The sequence below is a fragment of the Pleurotus ostreatus genome, assembly GCF_014466165.1.
Source record: "Pleurotus ostreatus strain PC9 chromosome Unknown scaffold_3, whole genome shotgun sequence".
In the NCBI taxonomy this organism is placed as follows: Eukaryota; Fungi; Basidiomycota; class Agaricomycetes; order Agaricales; family Pleurotaceae; genus Pleurotus; species Pleurotus ostreatus.
The window spans coordinates 3,387,029-3,402,578 of NW_023503158.1; the positions used below are offsets into that span (position 1 = coordinate 3,387,029).

Here is a 15,550-nt window from a genome sequence, read left to right on the forward strand (position 1 = left end):
GCCAAAAAGGATATCATTTCCTTTCGCGCTCCCGCCAGGAGCATGTCATCGGAGGTTCTAAGAAGATCACTGCCATCGTACTCCAGGAAAGGACTAAGAGAACGAGACAAGAAGCCCACTGGCATCTCCGCATCTTGGGTAGAGTGCTTTGTCGAATCCTTCACTGTATGCCACGAGTATTTTGACTCTGAGAGCGGAGGGGAAGGACTACAACCCATATTCGAGGGATGTAGTCTTCCCTTGACGGTCTGCGCATCATGACTGCAGTCAGTATCAGTGGCCTATCAATGATTCACTGGCCGGCAGGTAGGTACAATTTAGACGAATCAATCTACAGTAATACATCGACGTTCCAAATTTGTTCTTTACCAGAGGATTCACCAGTCACGATCTGCTTGCCATCGGGGGAGAAAGCGATGGACCATATTTCCTCTGCCTCAAAATTTGCCAAGATCTCTCCGGAGTATGCACTCCACAGGCGAATGGTACGATCCGCAGAACTTGAAGCAATGTACTTGAAATCCGGTGAGAAGGCCACACAACAGACCCAACCAGTGTGTCCACATAGGACACTCACTGGAGTACCAGAAACCGCATCCCATAGCCGTATCGTCTCATCGTGTGAGCAAGAGACGATGTGGGTATTGGATGGGATGATTTGGCGCCTGTTGGCGGCAGTGACAGAGCATAGGCGTGCGCACTCCGCGCCCAGAGCATGTACAGAGTGTTCTGTGGGAAAGCAGTGAAGCTGTCTCAGTATGAGGGGCGCAACCATAAGCTCGTAGCACTGATAATCTAGGAGGATCCAGGTGTAAGGCAACATTCAAAGTATGCAACTAAAGAGGAAGAACAACAACAGCCGCCGCCACTCGCCTATCAAATCGCAATTATCTTGTCAAGCAATGAACTTCGAACCACCCTTCTCACCTCGCGGGATACTGAGAAGTTGGAGTTGGTAACGCTGTCAGCTGGGAGCGTACTTGTGATTTGGCTTCTAGTCGGGTAAGTGCACAATGCTTCGTATAGTACTGACAAGAGCCTGGACAACGACATCTGTCTGTACGGGGGCCGTACGCGGGGCCGTCCCGTGATTCTGAGGCCCCAAGGCAAGGTCCTCTATAACCAGTATGCGTGCTCCGTCGAGAGTTCTGTGTTTGTTTGGGTCGTGCATGAAGCCATCCAAGTCGCAGCCGTCCTCTTCATCGTCTCCTTCGTCTCCGGCGACGTTTCCAGCAGCGTCGGCCTCATGCACAGTCTAGTCAGCAACACCCCCCACGAGTCTCGTTTCCCAGACGCCCGGTGTCACCTCGACGGTCTCCCATTGTTCTGGCGAATGATTACCATACGGCAGATAGAGCGGAAATATAATCGCGTCCCCGAAGAAGTCCTCAATACAATCCGTCCAAGTCTTCGCTGCTAAGCTCCACGCGCCTGCCTAAGCGAATTTTCCACTGATCGCCTCTTTTCACGCCTTCTCCGGTGAGTTCGTCGAAGAGATCTTGGTCAGCCCAGGCGACGACCTAACGTCTGAGGTGAACTGCAGCTCAAACGTCTCGCACATGAGACGCGTCGCGCCGCGAGCGAGCAGTCCTTTGTACTCGTCCTTGCGGAGGGCGTATATCCGGGGGACGAGATGAGGCGGGAGTTAAAGGAGAAGTGTCGTTGCTGCAAATCCCTCAATGACGGGATGGTCCCCAGACATAGCTGGAGAGAAGGCCGCGAGTTCAGTACGTTCAGGTGCATCGATACGATCACGTGTCACGTGTTATCCCCATTACGGATTCAAATTGTCACTCAATTACAAGCCTTCGCTGGATCTCAAGTCTCGACACTAGACGAATGGGAACAGAGCTCGAACAGGACGTCCTTGGAGTAGAGGGTGAGGAAAAGAAAGTGAAAAGAGAAGAAGGGAAATACGGCGTACGTATATTCCACACTTTCCGTATTCACAATTCACTGACGGCTTTGCCTTCATAGCGATACAGCCCGGTATTGGGAGCCTCCGAGGATGTCAAGTCAGAGGTGAAGCACGAGATGAAGGTGGAGCATTGCGCATTACCGAAGAAAGAAGAAGATTTGGACACGAAGATTGACCTCAAACTAGAGGCAAAGACAGAGACCCCATCCCTCGCGGTATGGACTGGCGTTCTGCGCATTTGACGTCTTCTCCTAGAACCTAACCTGCTTTCAGCTCGACGCTAGAGGTACATTCCCCGAAACTTCGCAGGCAGCGCCCTCCGAAACCACTAGCACCATCTCGTCAACCGAGAGAGTCGCATCTGACCTCGAGCTATCATACCCAAGTACGCCACAATCCCATGACGTCGGCCTTTCATTTCCACAGGAATTACGGCCTTCAAGTCCCTCGATCGACTCGAAAACGGATGTCAGAACGGAAGGCGAAGTCAAGGCGGAGGCGGGCGTGAAGGCGGAAGTAGACTCCCTGGCTGGCCTTGTAAAGGTAGAGGCGAAGCTGGAGGGGGGAGATGACGCGCCGTCAAACCCACTCAAGGAGGAGGAAGTGGTTAAAGGAGAGATTAAAGACGAGATACCTCTGGCAACGGTACATTTTGTCTTTGACTCTGCCTCTCCTAGCTCCACTGAAGGCTCTAGCAGGCTCTCGATCGTCCTCAGACACCTATGAACGAAGATAATGCCGCCATTGATCTACCCGAACACCATCCCAAAGCCGCAGCGACGGAACGTCCCACCGATTCACCAATAGGCCTCGCCGTGACCGACCCTCTGCCAGATATACCCACCGCTGACGTTTACGAGTCAATGCCTGCAGGCTCCAAACTCGAATCGACGGACGTCGACTTGCAGCCCGTGCCGGCACCCGTAATGAGATGCAAGTTCATGTTATGCGTTGAACCACCCTCGCTCGAATCTGTGATGGCTCATTACAAACGGTGTGCTGACTGGGCCAAGGTATGTAGTGTCTTACTATCGTCTTCTGGTTGCGGTCATAACCACAAGATAGACTATCGTGAAAAAACCGAAGAAGGAGGCAGTCATTCCATTGAAGACGCTCGCAGGTCGATACGAAGCACTGGGGGTGACCGAGCCCTTCCATGTTCCACTGCCTATCGACGTGAGGGATGTGGCTTTCTCCCGACAGCTAATCTCGTCAATTTATGGCGGCAATGTTCAGCAGACGTTTCCCGTCCCTAGCGCTAAATTCCTCGCACAACATGGCTTGGACGACTTCATGTGCCTGAACTACATTATGCATCCCAATGCGCCGGAACTTGTCGGAGCACCTGGTTTCTACTGCTCTTCTGGATCAGGGGATCCTAAGGCGAAGCGTGCGCCCTGGACGAAGATCATGCGCCTCATCCTTCAGCTAGGACCTTCCCGTTGGCAGTATTATGGCCAGTACCAGGTCGAGCCGAGCGATGCCCTTAGCCCACAGGAATGGCTTGCTCAATCACCAGGAGTGTGTACTCTTCACTTTACTGCGCAGATTGTGTTAACTGTGACTTAGTTTAGACGCCAGTGGGTCAATGAGATCATGATACGGCAGGGATGGGGAAACAAGATTCGATGTGAGGTCTTGCTCCGCAAACGACTAGGACGGCTTCCGACAGACAAAGAGCTTGATGACGCGGTAAATATACCTGGGTTTGCGCAGGAGGTTACCCCTGATGATATCTACGAGTCCTTTGCCCGTGGTGACCATGTAAGCTCACTCATTGGAGTGTACACAATTACATACTTACCTTATCTAAAGTTCATCGCACTCTGGGGAATGAAGTGCGTTGGATACGATACAGCATTCCAAGAACGGCTAGTTGCAGCTAAACAAGCGGCGGCAGCGAATGAAGACGTGAAAGAAGAGAAGGACAAGAAACCAAAGGTGTCCAAGAGGAAGAAGCAAGCTGCTTCTTCTGATGCTCCAAAGAAACGTGCTCGCAAGGACTCACCTTCAGACCCGGAAGGTGACTCTAAGCCCCTCGACATGAAGGTAGATGACGATGCTGTCGACGATACCGAGCAACCTCCCGCTATTGTGAAGAGTAATGATGATGATGAGATCCAGATTGTCCAACGACCAGTGTTGCCTAGCAAGAAGGTATATACTCCTCGGGGCACCCGCTCGCGCCCTGCTTCAGCAAAGGTGATCGTTATTGACTAGGCATGGAGCCGTTTGTACATTATTTTACTTTCCCTGTGATTTTGCTATGATCTTGCTTTCGTTGTCCCATCAGTCCCACATATAATGTATATAATATTGGCTTATATTGAGTAGAGTGCCTATTATCTTGGAAATATAGTTTGTGCAAGTCTATAATCAAGGGCAGTGTTGAACACCACATTATCCATGAACCTCATCCCGAAACGCTGAAAGAAATTCGTCGATCATATACCAATCGGGATTTGAGTCGTCTAGTGGCTCGAAATACACCGTACACTCTGCAGGAAGGACACGGCTCATGAACCGCGCGACTTGCTCTGTATTGACAGTGCTTGCGTCAATATAACCACACAGGTGTGCTAATCGGGGAAACCGATGGAGCGCGTGAATGGGGACCGCAGAGGCGGACCAGGTAAGTTCAAGAATTTCCAAGTTTGTGGCGATGGGTGCTAGTTCGTTGATACAAGAGAGCCGGATGGCAGATGCATGTGGTATTCGGAATGATTCAAGCTGAGGCGATGCCCGGAATATCGAGACCAAGGAAGCCTCGTCGATATCTGTTTCTAAGTTGTACGGGGATAGAAGGTGAAATGTCCTCAGTCGAGGCAGAGAGCAAACTGCCCTCAAGTCAGCGGCAGAAGGGGTTGTACGCCATCCATGTTTTGAGGCAAGGCTGAGTTCTTCAAGGGATCGGAACTGGGACGTTATGATCCCAAGAAGCGGGGGCCAGTCGTCTTGCAAAGAAGTGGATCTGAGGTATCTGAGGGATAAAGACGTCAAGCCCTTGGTGTTATGTAGTTGAGCTAACCATGTTGCGTTGTTGAAGCTCATGGTCAAGGCAAGGCAGTCGAGGGAGGGGAAATGAACAGCGGATGGCGGGAGGGCGATAGCAAGATCGAATGGTCTGCCCGTTGGAAATGCTTTGATACATCGGAGGCGAGGGTGCAATGCGAGGTGATGAATAAGTGTGCCCGTCATCCAAAAGTCGGGAATCTTAAGGCTCTCGAGAAATGGGAGGTCGCGAAGCGTAGGTCCTAGAAATTGTACCAAGGAAGCGACAGTGCGCGGCTCGTCGTATTTATACTGTATGGACAATGCCCGTAGGTCGGGCATCCGGGTGGATAGGTAGCCAAGTTTGGATTGTGAATCATTTTCGATTTCAAGGTTTTCTGGGACAAATAAGACGGTGTCTGGAAGCGCCAGGGACTGGACCGCCGAGTGACCAAACAGTGTTACAGTCTTGTATGGGACGTAGGTCGTGAACGTCAACGAAGTCAGATTAGGTAGAAGCTCAATCCGTGGTCTGGTGATGGCGATTTCCGCGAATACTGATGATTGTTCCCAGCGTCCACTGAAGGTTAGCTTTCGAACCCTCCATGCATATGCGTCGAAGCGTGCCCAGTCGCCAACCCCTATGCCGCGAGTGAATATCTTAATGAGTGTTAGCTTCATGAACCCACTGGAGTATATATTTCTGACTCACAAAATTCCCGTTTGAGACTTTCAATGGCGCCAGCAACGAGACTAGGCAGCGTATTTCGATGGCAGACCAGGTGTAGTTGAGCGCCTCGTCGAACCATGCCTTGCAAACGCGACCGTTTGTTGCATTTTCACTCGCACTTGAGTACGAGAACAGTTCGCAGAGTAGTTCTTTTATCGACAATGCACGTTGAACTGATGACGAGTTCATGAAGGCCGTAGGATAAAATATGGAGCTAAGCGCCTTGGCCAGAAGTGGCCAGCTTATCAAGGGCTTACACAACACTGGAGCACTGCTCGCATAAACGGATTGAATGAAAAGACATACCTATGACGGTTAAAGTGATACTTCATATAAGAATCAAGGTCAAATATACTTAGCCCCTGTAGGCTGTTTTAAGGTGAAATAGTCGCCGACCGTAGTTGGAACACATTTGGACAACGTACAAATCTGTGGCTCGGCACGGGCAGTAGGGAGTAATTGTTAGATCGTTACTAGCTATCATACAATGGCCTAGTGCAGATCAGACGCTGCCAGTCGAACACCGGACTTGGTATGACATCCCAAAACAACGAGAAGTGGCGCTCTCCCGAATATATAACATCACCAACATAGTCCTTTAAAGCTGCTGTATCAGCCGCCATAGCCTCGTTTCGCGTGGAGTTTTGATTTTTCAGGGCTTCACCGGCTGGTCCGCTGAATGAGGGCTGGTTTGGTGGCGAGAGTGCCAAGATTTCACAGAGGTCAAGACGGGAACCTATGCGATCCCTTTGCTCCACGAGTAGTGAGAGCCGGAGGAGCGAAAGGCTTCGATCGATGATTCGAAGGGTACGGAGGTTTGGACAGAGAGGAATCGCAGAGATTCCACCCCTTGGCAGGGTGAGGGCGGATAATATGGGATGCGAGGGACGATCTACGACGACTAATGTATCTAAAGCAGGAACGGACGTGAAGAATAAGCGCCACTCGTCGAAGCTTGGCTCTTCGTGGTACCTTTGTCCTAGCCACAATTCACGTACGCAGGAGAGATCAAGAAGGTCGGGGACCTGCGCAAGAAGAGTGGGTCCAGAGGTGAAATCACCGTCCAATTGGAATGCGGAGGGGTTGGAGACGATGGTGCAAGATTGGGGAGATCGCAATGAGGGCATAGGACATTGCGAGTGGCGAACGGAAGGGGGAGCCGTTAGTCGTAACTCCCTTACATTTTCCTTGGGAGTGATGAAGCAAGGAACGAGGGTACGGAGAACCCGTGAGACGACGCTGGTGCGGAACCCCCAGATGAATATTTCCACATCGCGGGGGAAAACTAAGTATTGCAGGAACTCGGATATGCGAAACCTATTTGGCCAACCACCCACAGCAATGATGCGCAAACGTTCTAGAATGACCTTACTGGCGTGGGGCGGAGTTGAGTCGTCTGTAAGCCTGACGTGGGCTAGGCAAAATTCTACCAGATCGGGCGAAGCTCGCAGAACGTCCATCACTTGTCCTATGGAAGCGAGCGATCGGGTGAACGCGACGCACAAGTGCGTGAGCCCGCGAAACCGTTTGAGTGTGTCGAAGAATGGCCAACAACCTATGAGAGTTACCCTCCTCAGATGAGGAGTACTACTGTCGCAGAAGATCAACTTTGGAGGGGGGGAGGGCGGGTCCTCGCTGTCGGGTTGAGGCGCGTCCATGGCGAGAGTGAGACATTCCAACTGAGGAAAAGTTACGGCCGCCAAGCTCGTTTCATTGAGAAACTCGGTTGAGATATCCACAAGATGCAATTCTTGTATTCGGTGGGAATGTGATGCGATGGCATTGAGTAGGGGGATTGCCAACGTCGCTGGATGGCATAGCAAAGGCCAAACACCTTGTGGACGGAGGGCCATGGAGGAAACAAAGATTCGGAGCGGCGTATCTCCCGATCGTTTGATGATTTCTAACATACTTTCTCCGTCTTCGCAAGTGTAGATTGTTGACCACAGATTTGGAAAACTGAGCGCCGCCTCTCTCCATCGCCTACTGACCATCGACACTGTCTGAATTGGTTGAGGCTTGCGAAACCTGACTTGCATATAATTGGGAATGAAGCCTTCCCGAGAATGCAGCTGCCACATCAACTCGTTGAATATCAACCCCAACACCTCCAACGGAAGCCTGTGCACCGGAGAAGCCATATTGCGAACAGAACGCAAGGCCGAAACGGCATAGATAGCCTTAGACTCCACAATGACAAACTGAGTCCGCCGTCATGATCATCAACTTGTTGACAAGAGTGTGGTGCGCAGTGCTCACCTGCTCTTCAGAGAGCTGGCCCGGCTGTCTGAGCTCAAGTTAAAGTTAGCTACTAACGCCTCATGCCAGTTGTTCGTTTCACTTACAGTTTTTTCAGCGTGGCAACTAGTTCATCTAACGAGCGAGACGCATCATCCACAGCGTTAGACATCTGGGCTGCGGAGGGAGAAAGGAAGGAGATAAAGTAGACATCTTCGATGTAATCAGTGCGCCGATGTAAGCGCTGGCGCGCACACTCACGAGGCTTTTTATAAGTACCGACGACATCAGGTAGTTATCGGTCCATATTATCTGTATCCTAATTTTACACAGCAAAAGACGAGATTCAAGTTCTCAAAACGTATCACATATCAGCAGGGTGCTCGCCCGATGGTTTGTAAATCGGAGCCCAGCCCCTCGAAGGGGGATTGGGAGTCGGCTCGCTGTCGCCCGATGTTGTCAGTGGGATGTACCGAGTAATGAAGAGTAGGAATTTTTACCTCGGGCGTTGCTTGAAGGCATCTATTTCAGGACCTTCATTAGCCTGCTGCTTTTGTTGCTCGCTAACATCAAGTAAGACATTAGATATCTAGATGCGGGCAAAGAGAGATAGGGTGGACTATCACATACCTGACAATTAGTTGTTGGGCATTATAGGAGGGATCTTCTTCTGAGGGTGGACTAAACGAGAGGCGTTGGTTACGCGCTGATCTCTGTGAGTACGGCGAACTCACACTGGCACCTGACGTTGTCGCTGAAGGAACTTGGCGACAGCTGGATTTTCTGGTTCCGCCCTTCAAGCGACGAGGAAATGAACGGTTGGTGGGACATACGATCATGAGTGATTGGGTAGCGTACCTCTTAGCAATCGGTTGCTGCTTGTCGTCCGAAGCCGGTTTGTACACAGGCTCCCAGCCGCGAGAAGGCGGATTTGGCTGGTCCGGGCTAGCGGGGCGAATTAAGGGGTGAGCAAGGGGGAGTATTACAACGAGTCTCACTTCTGGTGGGAGGAGAAAGTTTCTCGGTCGATATCTTCTTCACTGTGGGAGTTTATGATTCATTTTCAGGTGGTACTATGGAAGAAGCACGACGCACCGAGCGACGGCTTGGGGTGCCTGCGGTTCTTGAGGCATATAGATGGGTTCCCAGCCACGACTTGGATCTGTATCAGAAGGGGGGCTATTGTTGATTCAACCTGAGTTAGGCGATGCGGCGTCGATACCGTAGACACGTACCTTGGTCGATGCCTGAAGTCTTCGATCTCCGAATCTGAAACTCGTTTTCCGCTGCTCGAATGTTAAGCACACTATATTCGGAGTCACGCTGAAAACGCACCGTATTGTGATGTCTTGGTCACTCGACCTCCAGTTTGGAAGGGAGGAGATCGATGCGGTAGTGGAGTTTATACTGGGAAAGATGGTCGCCGAAATGAGGCGCAGACCCTAAGGTCAATATGAAGGAAGACTTACATTCGTTTGACGAGGATGGGTGCTTCGAGGGTCGGATATATGAAGGACAATGTTACTGCGATAAGCAGTACTACGGCGAATGATCTGAACATAAGCAATCGCCAATAGTTTTCACTAAGCAAGGTCGATCAGATTGTACAGGAAACCACAACGACGGGGCGAACCTATGATTTAGTGCGAGTTCAATGTATGAAGTGAACGCAGGGCGTAAATGATTGGTGAGAAGGAGGGAATGCTTCCGCCCTTATATGCCACTGCAACTATATCGTCTGATTTCCATCCACGTCTGGATTACGGGGAAACAAGTGCATTCTTCACCCCCACCCTCGTTCGCGGAAGGGTCCGTATCGAATAATGGAACGTACGTTCGTTAGCGGAAAGTCAAGACTTGCCAGTGTTCTTCTTCGAGGATTCGAGTACACGACTAGATCCTTTGCTAGCGCACTTTTCAGATGGAGGATGGTGGTGCAGGTCTAGGCCACCGGGTACTGAGGCCTGAGCGATCGAGGGTGAAAGAAATGGCGCGACTGATTGTAGGAAGCTCAGTGCAAAGGAGATTTGTGTTCGGCGTGGGTGTCCACGTCCAGCCTATTCCAAGATCAGGTGATGAAGAGGACCATCTGAACGAATAATCATGCGGTCTAATTACCTTGGTTCAGCACAATCCAATGCAAAAGACTACTACTCACGACGCGGGCCACCGATCGACTCGATTGAAGTCGGCTCTTCGTCGAGTCTCGATTCTCCCTCATTCATGATTTCAGCCGATACATTCCCAGTGTTTCGCTTGGCTAGTTTGGACGATAGGCCATTGCAATGTGAACGGTGATGCGCTTGCAGAGCACCCCTCGTTGGGCCCAACTGCGGACTTCCAAAACAATCAAGCGCTGAAGACAAATATAGCTGTAACTTTATTCTCTTCAGCGAACTCCTTGTACAGAATCCTACCGTTCTGAACTAAAGGCGACTGGCATCGCTCTTGATATGCCCCGCGTTTGCTGCCTTCTTCCCCAATCGTGTCCTCCACGAGAGGCGGAGTCCACCCGATTTCCGAATCCAAGTCAGATTGTTTAACGAGGATATTGGATAGTTCCAAACTTCCAAGACGGAGAACAGCTATGAGTTACTGTCAATCGCACCACTGCGGAGGCGGTATCGTATCGGCGACGCTACCTCACAACATGTCTTCCTCGCCGAGGTTCGCACATTTCGCATCACAGCAGTCACAGTGCCTCACCTGTGGTATCGTTGAATACCCTGCCAGGCGAGTTGGGGGTACGTTTTTTTTACTTGCGATACGAGCTATCTCATGGCGTGCTCGCGTAGCTCGACCTTCATTGTGGCCGACAACTAGTAACTGGTGATTGAACTTGAACTTCGCCAAGTGCTCTGTTATTCGCTATCCAGTCCCCCCTCCGCCTTGGCGATAAAAAATTAGAGTCAGGCTAAGGAACGCGCCCCCGTTATTAGCTTTCAATTCGCTTTTAGCCACTGAGTGGCATCTGCAATGGAATCCACGAAAGCAAGAATTTCGGCAGCGATCCGAGCTTCTGACAGCTGGTATGTTCTACACTAATTACCTGAAGATACTCGTGGAACATGCCGAGCAGGTTTGCGGGGGGAACGATGCCCTCCTATATACGTTGATACCGAGTCCCAGTATTCACTTCCGACTATAATCGATAACTCATGTGCGCTACATCGGACTACCTTCGCCGGCCGGACATACTAATGTTTCTTATAGGCGCTGTTGACATTTTAGATCAAAGTGACGTAGAGCACTAAACGCGAGCTTAGCAGCTTCCAGTCTTTTCGCTGGCCGGTATAAAATAAGGATCCCCTGGGTGACTCTACCCAGACCTTCACTCCTCCATACTCAGGGGATCGTAGCAAAAGGACTACCGTCTTGAACCATTTTATCCAGTACGCATCCTTGTCACATTTCTCAGATCCTTCGCTAACGTGTACTGTCTAGTAAGAATGCGTTTCATTAGCACCACGCTTTTCCTTGCGATCCTCTCGGTTGTGAATGCGGCACCCCTAGGGTCTGCTGTCGACGCTCAGGCCGACGCCGACCTTTCTCTCCCGCTCCTCCGCGGTCTTGCCCCCACCGTTAAGCAAGCCGTCACGGATGTCAATGTCGCGTCCGGGACTGCCCTCAAGGATATCAAGGGCACAGTCGGGACCGCCCTCACGGACGTCCACGATACACTGGGACATGTCCTTACGCCGGGCACCAAGGGTACCGTTGGACCCCTGCTCACGGATGTCGATCGCACAGTCGGCCACGTCCTCACCAATGCCCAGAGCACACTTGATCATACCCTCGACAATACCAAGACTACCGTCAGCCATGCGCTCACTGGAGTGAAGAAGACGCTGGCGCCGGGCGGGCGACTTTTAGGCATCTTGTAATTGTCTCGCCTACCGCTAATGAGACCCAAGATGTGCGTCAATACTCTACCACATCAATAACGTTAGACGGGATCACTGACAAGCACTTGTCTAGAAATCGCTGGAGATAGAGATGTAAACGCGGAGGGCTCGGCGTGCACTCCTTTGTATGATCGAAGTTAACATGCGTCGTACTGTAGCCATAGTCAATCATTGTCAAGTCACTCTTTATTTCGTCGCCGAATTGTAATCTCTCCTTAAACTCAGAATTCTCTGGTTGAGTAATGAAGGGATGTGATATGCTCGGGAACTACTTTGAGCCACGGGACTAATTTCGAATACAAGCGTGGTACGGTGAGATAAAGCGTGGCCATCAATGAAGGAGAATTAAGAGGCGGAAGAACAAGGACGAAAGACGATATGAGTACTTGGTAGCGTAGATAGAAATACACAGCAAGAGGTCAAACGAAGAGAGCAGAAAGACGACAATGCTAAGTACGAACGCCGCTCCAGAGCGACGCATGGGTGTCGAGATGTCTATGCGGCTGTAAGGGCGAGAAGACTTCGTAAGAGCTCTCTTGCAGGACCCAGAGCGGCGGCGGGAACGAGGCCATCCAAGGATGCTACAGCAACCTCGACACTAGTAACGCCTCCCGTAACTATGGAGAAAACAGCCAGTAAGATGTCATCCACACTCCCCAATAGCTCGGTGGGAAGGGTGACGAGGAGAGTGTTGAGGAGCTGGACGACTTGACCGATGAGGGAGGAGGGGAGCGTTACGAGGAATGTGGATACGAGGGTGGTGGTGATAGGTGTGAGGATCGTATCCAGGCCGGGGATAGGTATTGGGAGGGCACCCAGTACGTTCGTCAGGCCGCCGAGGGCGCCTGTGAGGCTGTTGGCGATGCCTCCCACTCCACCGACGACTGATCCCGTTGTACTTCCAACCAAGCCAGTGACAGAGCCGACCACTAGATAGTAAACGGACATGAGCAACGCGGTATAATCCCGTCACATATGAACGCACCTTGGCCTAACTGCGGGTTCGGGTTCGGGACTGGAGCCGAAAACGTTGTGCTGATAAAAGCAAATCCGATGACGATATAGAGTGACGTGATGATGTTGAATTGCATTTTTTTCTTATGAAAAGAGGGTGGTGGACTTGGATTCCGATGTGGTTTGGTGCGAAATGTAGAGCACAGGTGTGATGACTGAGAACGCGAATCGAATGAAAACCCAAGGAGAGAGAGAAAGAAAGCGAATTAAGCTGGTGTTGTACTTCTGCTGTCCGCCAAACCAGCTGTTCTTATACGCCTGAGCGACATGGACGCCGACATATTGAATTGTCACTTCGATCGTTTTCGGAGGGTCTGGATGATCGGGGTCGATCATGATATCCTGACATACAGATGGACTGCAGTAGGACGTAGTCTCAAGCGGGGGACGTTTGACGGTTAACCATTGGCCACAGCATTCCATCCGTCAAGAAAACCGGTATAGGTGAACAAATAGTGACCTACGGAAGGAAGGAACTCTCAGTTCTGTCGTTATTGAGAATGGAGCAATCTTTCGCTGAAGCATGAGAACTAATGCCTTGAAATTGTGTGAGAGAGGTCGACAATCAGTGTATGGTGACGGGGGCAAGTCGGAGGTGGTTGCTTCGGACCCGGTGCCACGTGCGCTCGGGATAATATTCGGTGGCTATGAAATTCGGACTGCTTCAATGTTTCTCTAGTCTTAAACTCTTGGTGATCTCGGTTCAATAAACGTCAAACGTCTGTTCCGCTCATCGCATCCGTTTATGTTTGATCGAAACGGTCACCATTCAACGTCCAGGCTTTACATTAAACACGAAGAGCGAGATGGACTGACGAAGGAAGCTTGACGGCCACAGCGGGTATCATTATAATGTTCCGACACTTGTTGCACCATTTGTATGGGAACACTCGCCTTACAGAGTTCCAATCTGTTCGACTTTGCGAGCGATGTCACCGCATTGGAATAAACGAGCCTGATCATCGATCATGTCGGAGTATTGTTCTTGAAGTTGAAGGAGTGATTTTGACAGGCAAGATTATGATCGACTTCGCCATCGGTAGCATTCTCCCGTTTACGGTCCATAATGTGGCCCCGTAGTTCTTGGCTCAAGCTGAGTCGTTTAGCACAACAAATCTAGGGGGAACAAAATGACAACGAGTATTCTTCCTGAGCCTCGAAGCTGAAGGAGGGGCATTCGATATTAGTTGTTTGATCTAAGTGTAAATGGTAATGCGAAATTGCTATCGCTTCGCTCGGCTCATGTCCAGCGGAATCAGGGAAACAAACAGCTTCATATTCTCATGGACACTAAGCGAAAGGCGTCATTCAAAACACGCTGAGCACCTCTGGGAAAGGGGATAGGTACTTCAACCAGAACCCAGTGTCCATCAGATAGATCCACCAAAGAGCCCTAGAACCGGAGTCAACACAAAACTCCCGAAGAAGCGATAGCCCTTACAATATTTCGACGTATACTTGACAGTAATAAGGGGCGAACCGGGAGTACACTGAGGGAATCGGTAGTTAGCAGAAGCCTTGCGAAACGGTGAGCTCGACCTGAACGTACCGAAGCGGGGGGTTGTCCTCCTCGAGTATCCACCCTGAAGACCTCGTCCGCTAGGCTCCCTTGCACTCTGGTCAACTGGAGCCAGTCAATGTCTTGAGGACCTGTAGGAGCGGGGAGACCACCAGCACGTGCACCAACGACGAATGCGTTGCGATTTCCGCTGGTAGCTCCTCGCGATGTGAAGTCCCACTTGGGGCTCAGACCGCTGCCGGTGATGGGGTTGGTAATGAAGTAATGCTCTCCGACATTTGTGAGCGTTCGATCTAAACCGAAGAGTGTGACGACGGAGGAAGCGGGCACGTTATTGGGGAGTTGACTCCAAATGGTGAAGAATCTGTCCTGGATAGTGTCGAACGAGCTTGTCCCGAACAGACATGAGATGTCGAATAGTTCGGCGACCGCTCCTACGCTCCTAGAAGCGATGGAAAATAATGAGCAAAGTCGAATATGGAATCCTGGTACATGAAAGCATACGTGAATGTTCCAGCGTCCGTACAGGTGTAATTTTGAACACCTAACGCGACGGTGATAAAAGCCGGAGGAAACGAGGGGTTGGTGAGGGCAGTTTGGTTCCTTGGGAGGGTCAATTTAGCGTTGGAAATATTGCAAGAGCGTTCTGTGTTGCCGGGGGCAGCAAACACATTGGAGGTAGCAAAGAGGAGTGAAATAAGAGAGAAGACAACCATTGTGAAGTATAGAACGCTATTCACGATGGAAGGGGAGAGTCAATCAACCAGCCTTTATACGTTTTCCTCGCCGACGGAACGAAAACCACGGGTCCGGTAGGGGTAGATAGATAGGTGCGTCGTGAAGCTTCGATAGATGTGAAGAAGCCTTTGGTGGTAACCCGAGAGCCCACGTCGTGGAGAATTCGCGAGGCGTGGAGTTGTACATGTCAGACAATACCACCACTGAGGGGACAACGCCTCAAAGCCCATCAATCTGAGGTCAGGGAAGCCCCTGCTCCGAGGGGGAGGTAGACGGCAGTCTGCCGCAATCTGAAGTAATACATTACTGCCTCGTACTAACAGGCTGGAAGGGTGAAGCTACCAGGCGGGACCTAACACCTTCGCAGTTAGAGCGGGCCTTCGAACGTACAGCGTCTAATGTATCGCGCCCTTGCAGGAGAAATCAATCGGTGCGCGATCTTGTAAACGACGGCTTGCTCACCGGAAGTTCCATCAGGCGCTCGGCCGGCTGACTGG

The 15,550-nt window shown here is 51.0% G+C and overlaps 8 protein-coding genes across 8 annotated transcripts; 2 read left to right on the forward strand and 6 right to left on the reverse strand.

The window, feature by feature from the left end:
* Positions 1-331: 331 nt before the first annotated feature.
* Positions 332-1,053, reverse strand: PC9H_005758 (uncharacterized protein; the record flags this gene model as incomplete). The annotated part of the gene is made up of 2 exons (XM_036775318.1): positions 332-729; positions 981-1,053. The coding sequence occupies 2 exons, from the start codon at positions 1,051-1,053 to the stop codon at positions 332-334; spliced, it is 471 nt and encodes a 156-aa protein (XP_036633820.1).
* Positions 1,054-1,679: 626 nt separating this feature from the next.
* Positions 1,680-4,138, forward strand: PC9H_005759 (uncharacterized protein; the record flags this gene model as incomplete). Its single annotated transcript, XM_036775319.1, has 8 exons — positions 1,680-1,727; positions 1,861-1,920; positions 1,978-2,133; positions 2,192-2,563; positions 2,635-2,931; positions 2,984-3,439; positions 3,488-3,682; positions 3,734-4,138. 8 exons carry the CDS (start codon positions 1,680-1,682, stop codon positions 4,136-4,138), a joined length of 1,989 nt encoding a protein of 662 aa, XP_036633821.1.
* Positions 4,139-4,318: 180 nt separating this feature from the next.
* PC9H_005760 (uncharacterized protein) lies at positions 4,319-5,828 on the reverse strand (the record flags this gene model as incomplete). The annotated part of the gene is made up of 2 exons (XM_036775320.1): positions 4,319-5,569; positions 5,622-5,828. The coding sequence occupies 2 exons, from the start codon at positions 5,826-5,828 to the stop codon at positions 4,319-4,321; spliced, it is 1,458 nt and encodes a 485-aa protein (XP_036633822.1).
* Positions 5,829-6,112: 284 nt separating this feature from the next.
* Positions 6,113-8,049, reverse strand: PC9H_005761 (uncharacterized protein; the record flags this gene model as incomplete). The annotated part of the gene is made up of 3 exons (XM_036775321.1): positions 6,113-7,840; positions 7,899-7,926; positions 7,985-8,049. The coding sequence occupies 3 exons, from the start codon at positions 8,047-8,049 to the stop codon at positions 6,113-6,115; spliced, it is 1,821 nt and encodes a 606-aa protein (XP_036633823.1).
* A 192-nt stretch (positions 8,050-8,241) lies between these two features.
* On the reverse strand, positions 8,242-9,438 carry PC9H_005762 (uncharacterized protein; the record flags this gene model as incomplete). Its single annotated transcript, XM_036775322.1, has 10 exons — positions 8,242-8,320; positions 8,378-8,440; positions 8,508-8,558; positions 8,612-8,671; positions 8,736-8,822; positions 8,876-8,917; positions 8,973-9,056; positions 9,113-9,163; positions 9,213-9,284; positions 9,347-9,438. The coding sequence occupies 10 exons, from the start codon at positions 9,436-9,438 to the stop codon at positions 8,242-8,244; spliced, it is 681 nt and encodes a 226-aa protein (XP_036633824.1).
* Positions 9,439-11,326: 1,888 nt separating this feature from the next.
* Positions 11,327-11,761, forward strand: PC9H_005763 (uncharacterized protein; the record flags this gene model as incomplete). Its single annotated transcript, XM_036775323.1, has 1 exon — positions 11,327-11,761. The coding sequence occupies one exon, from the start codon at positions 11,327-11,329 to the stop codon at positions 11,759-11,761; it is 435 nt and encodes a 144-aa protein (XP_036633825.1).
* Positions 11,762-12,277: 516 nt separating this feature from the next.
* On the reverse strand, positions 12,278-12,873 carry PC9H_005764 (uncharacterized protein; the record flags this gene model as incomplete). Its single annotated transcript, XM_036775324.1, has 2 exons — positions 12,278-12,711; positions 12,768-12,873. The coding sequence occupies 2 exons, from the start codon at positions 12,871-12,873 to the stop codon at positions 12,278-12,280; spliced, it is 540 nt and encodes a 179-aa protein (XP_036633826.1).
* A 1,293-nt stretch (positions 12,874-14,166) lies between these two features.
* Positions 14,167-15,031, reverse strand: PC9H_005765 (uncharacterized protein; the record flags this gene model as incomplete). Its single annotated transcript, XM_036775325.1, has 4 exons — positions 14,167-14,189; positions 14,238-14,286; positions 14,346-14,757; positions 14,820-15,031. The coding sequence occupies 4 exons, from the start codon at positions 15,029-15,031 to the stop codon at positions 14,167-14,169; spliced, it is 696 nt and encodes a 231-aa protein (XP_036633827.1).
* Positions 15,032-15,550: the final 519 nt, after the last annotated feature.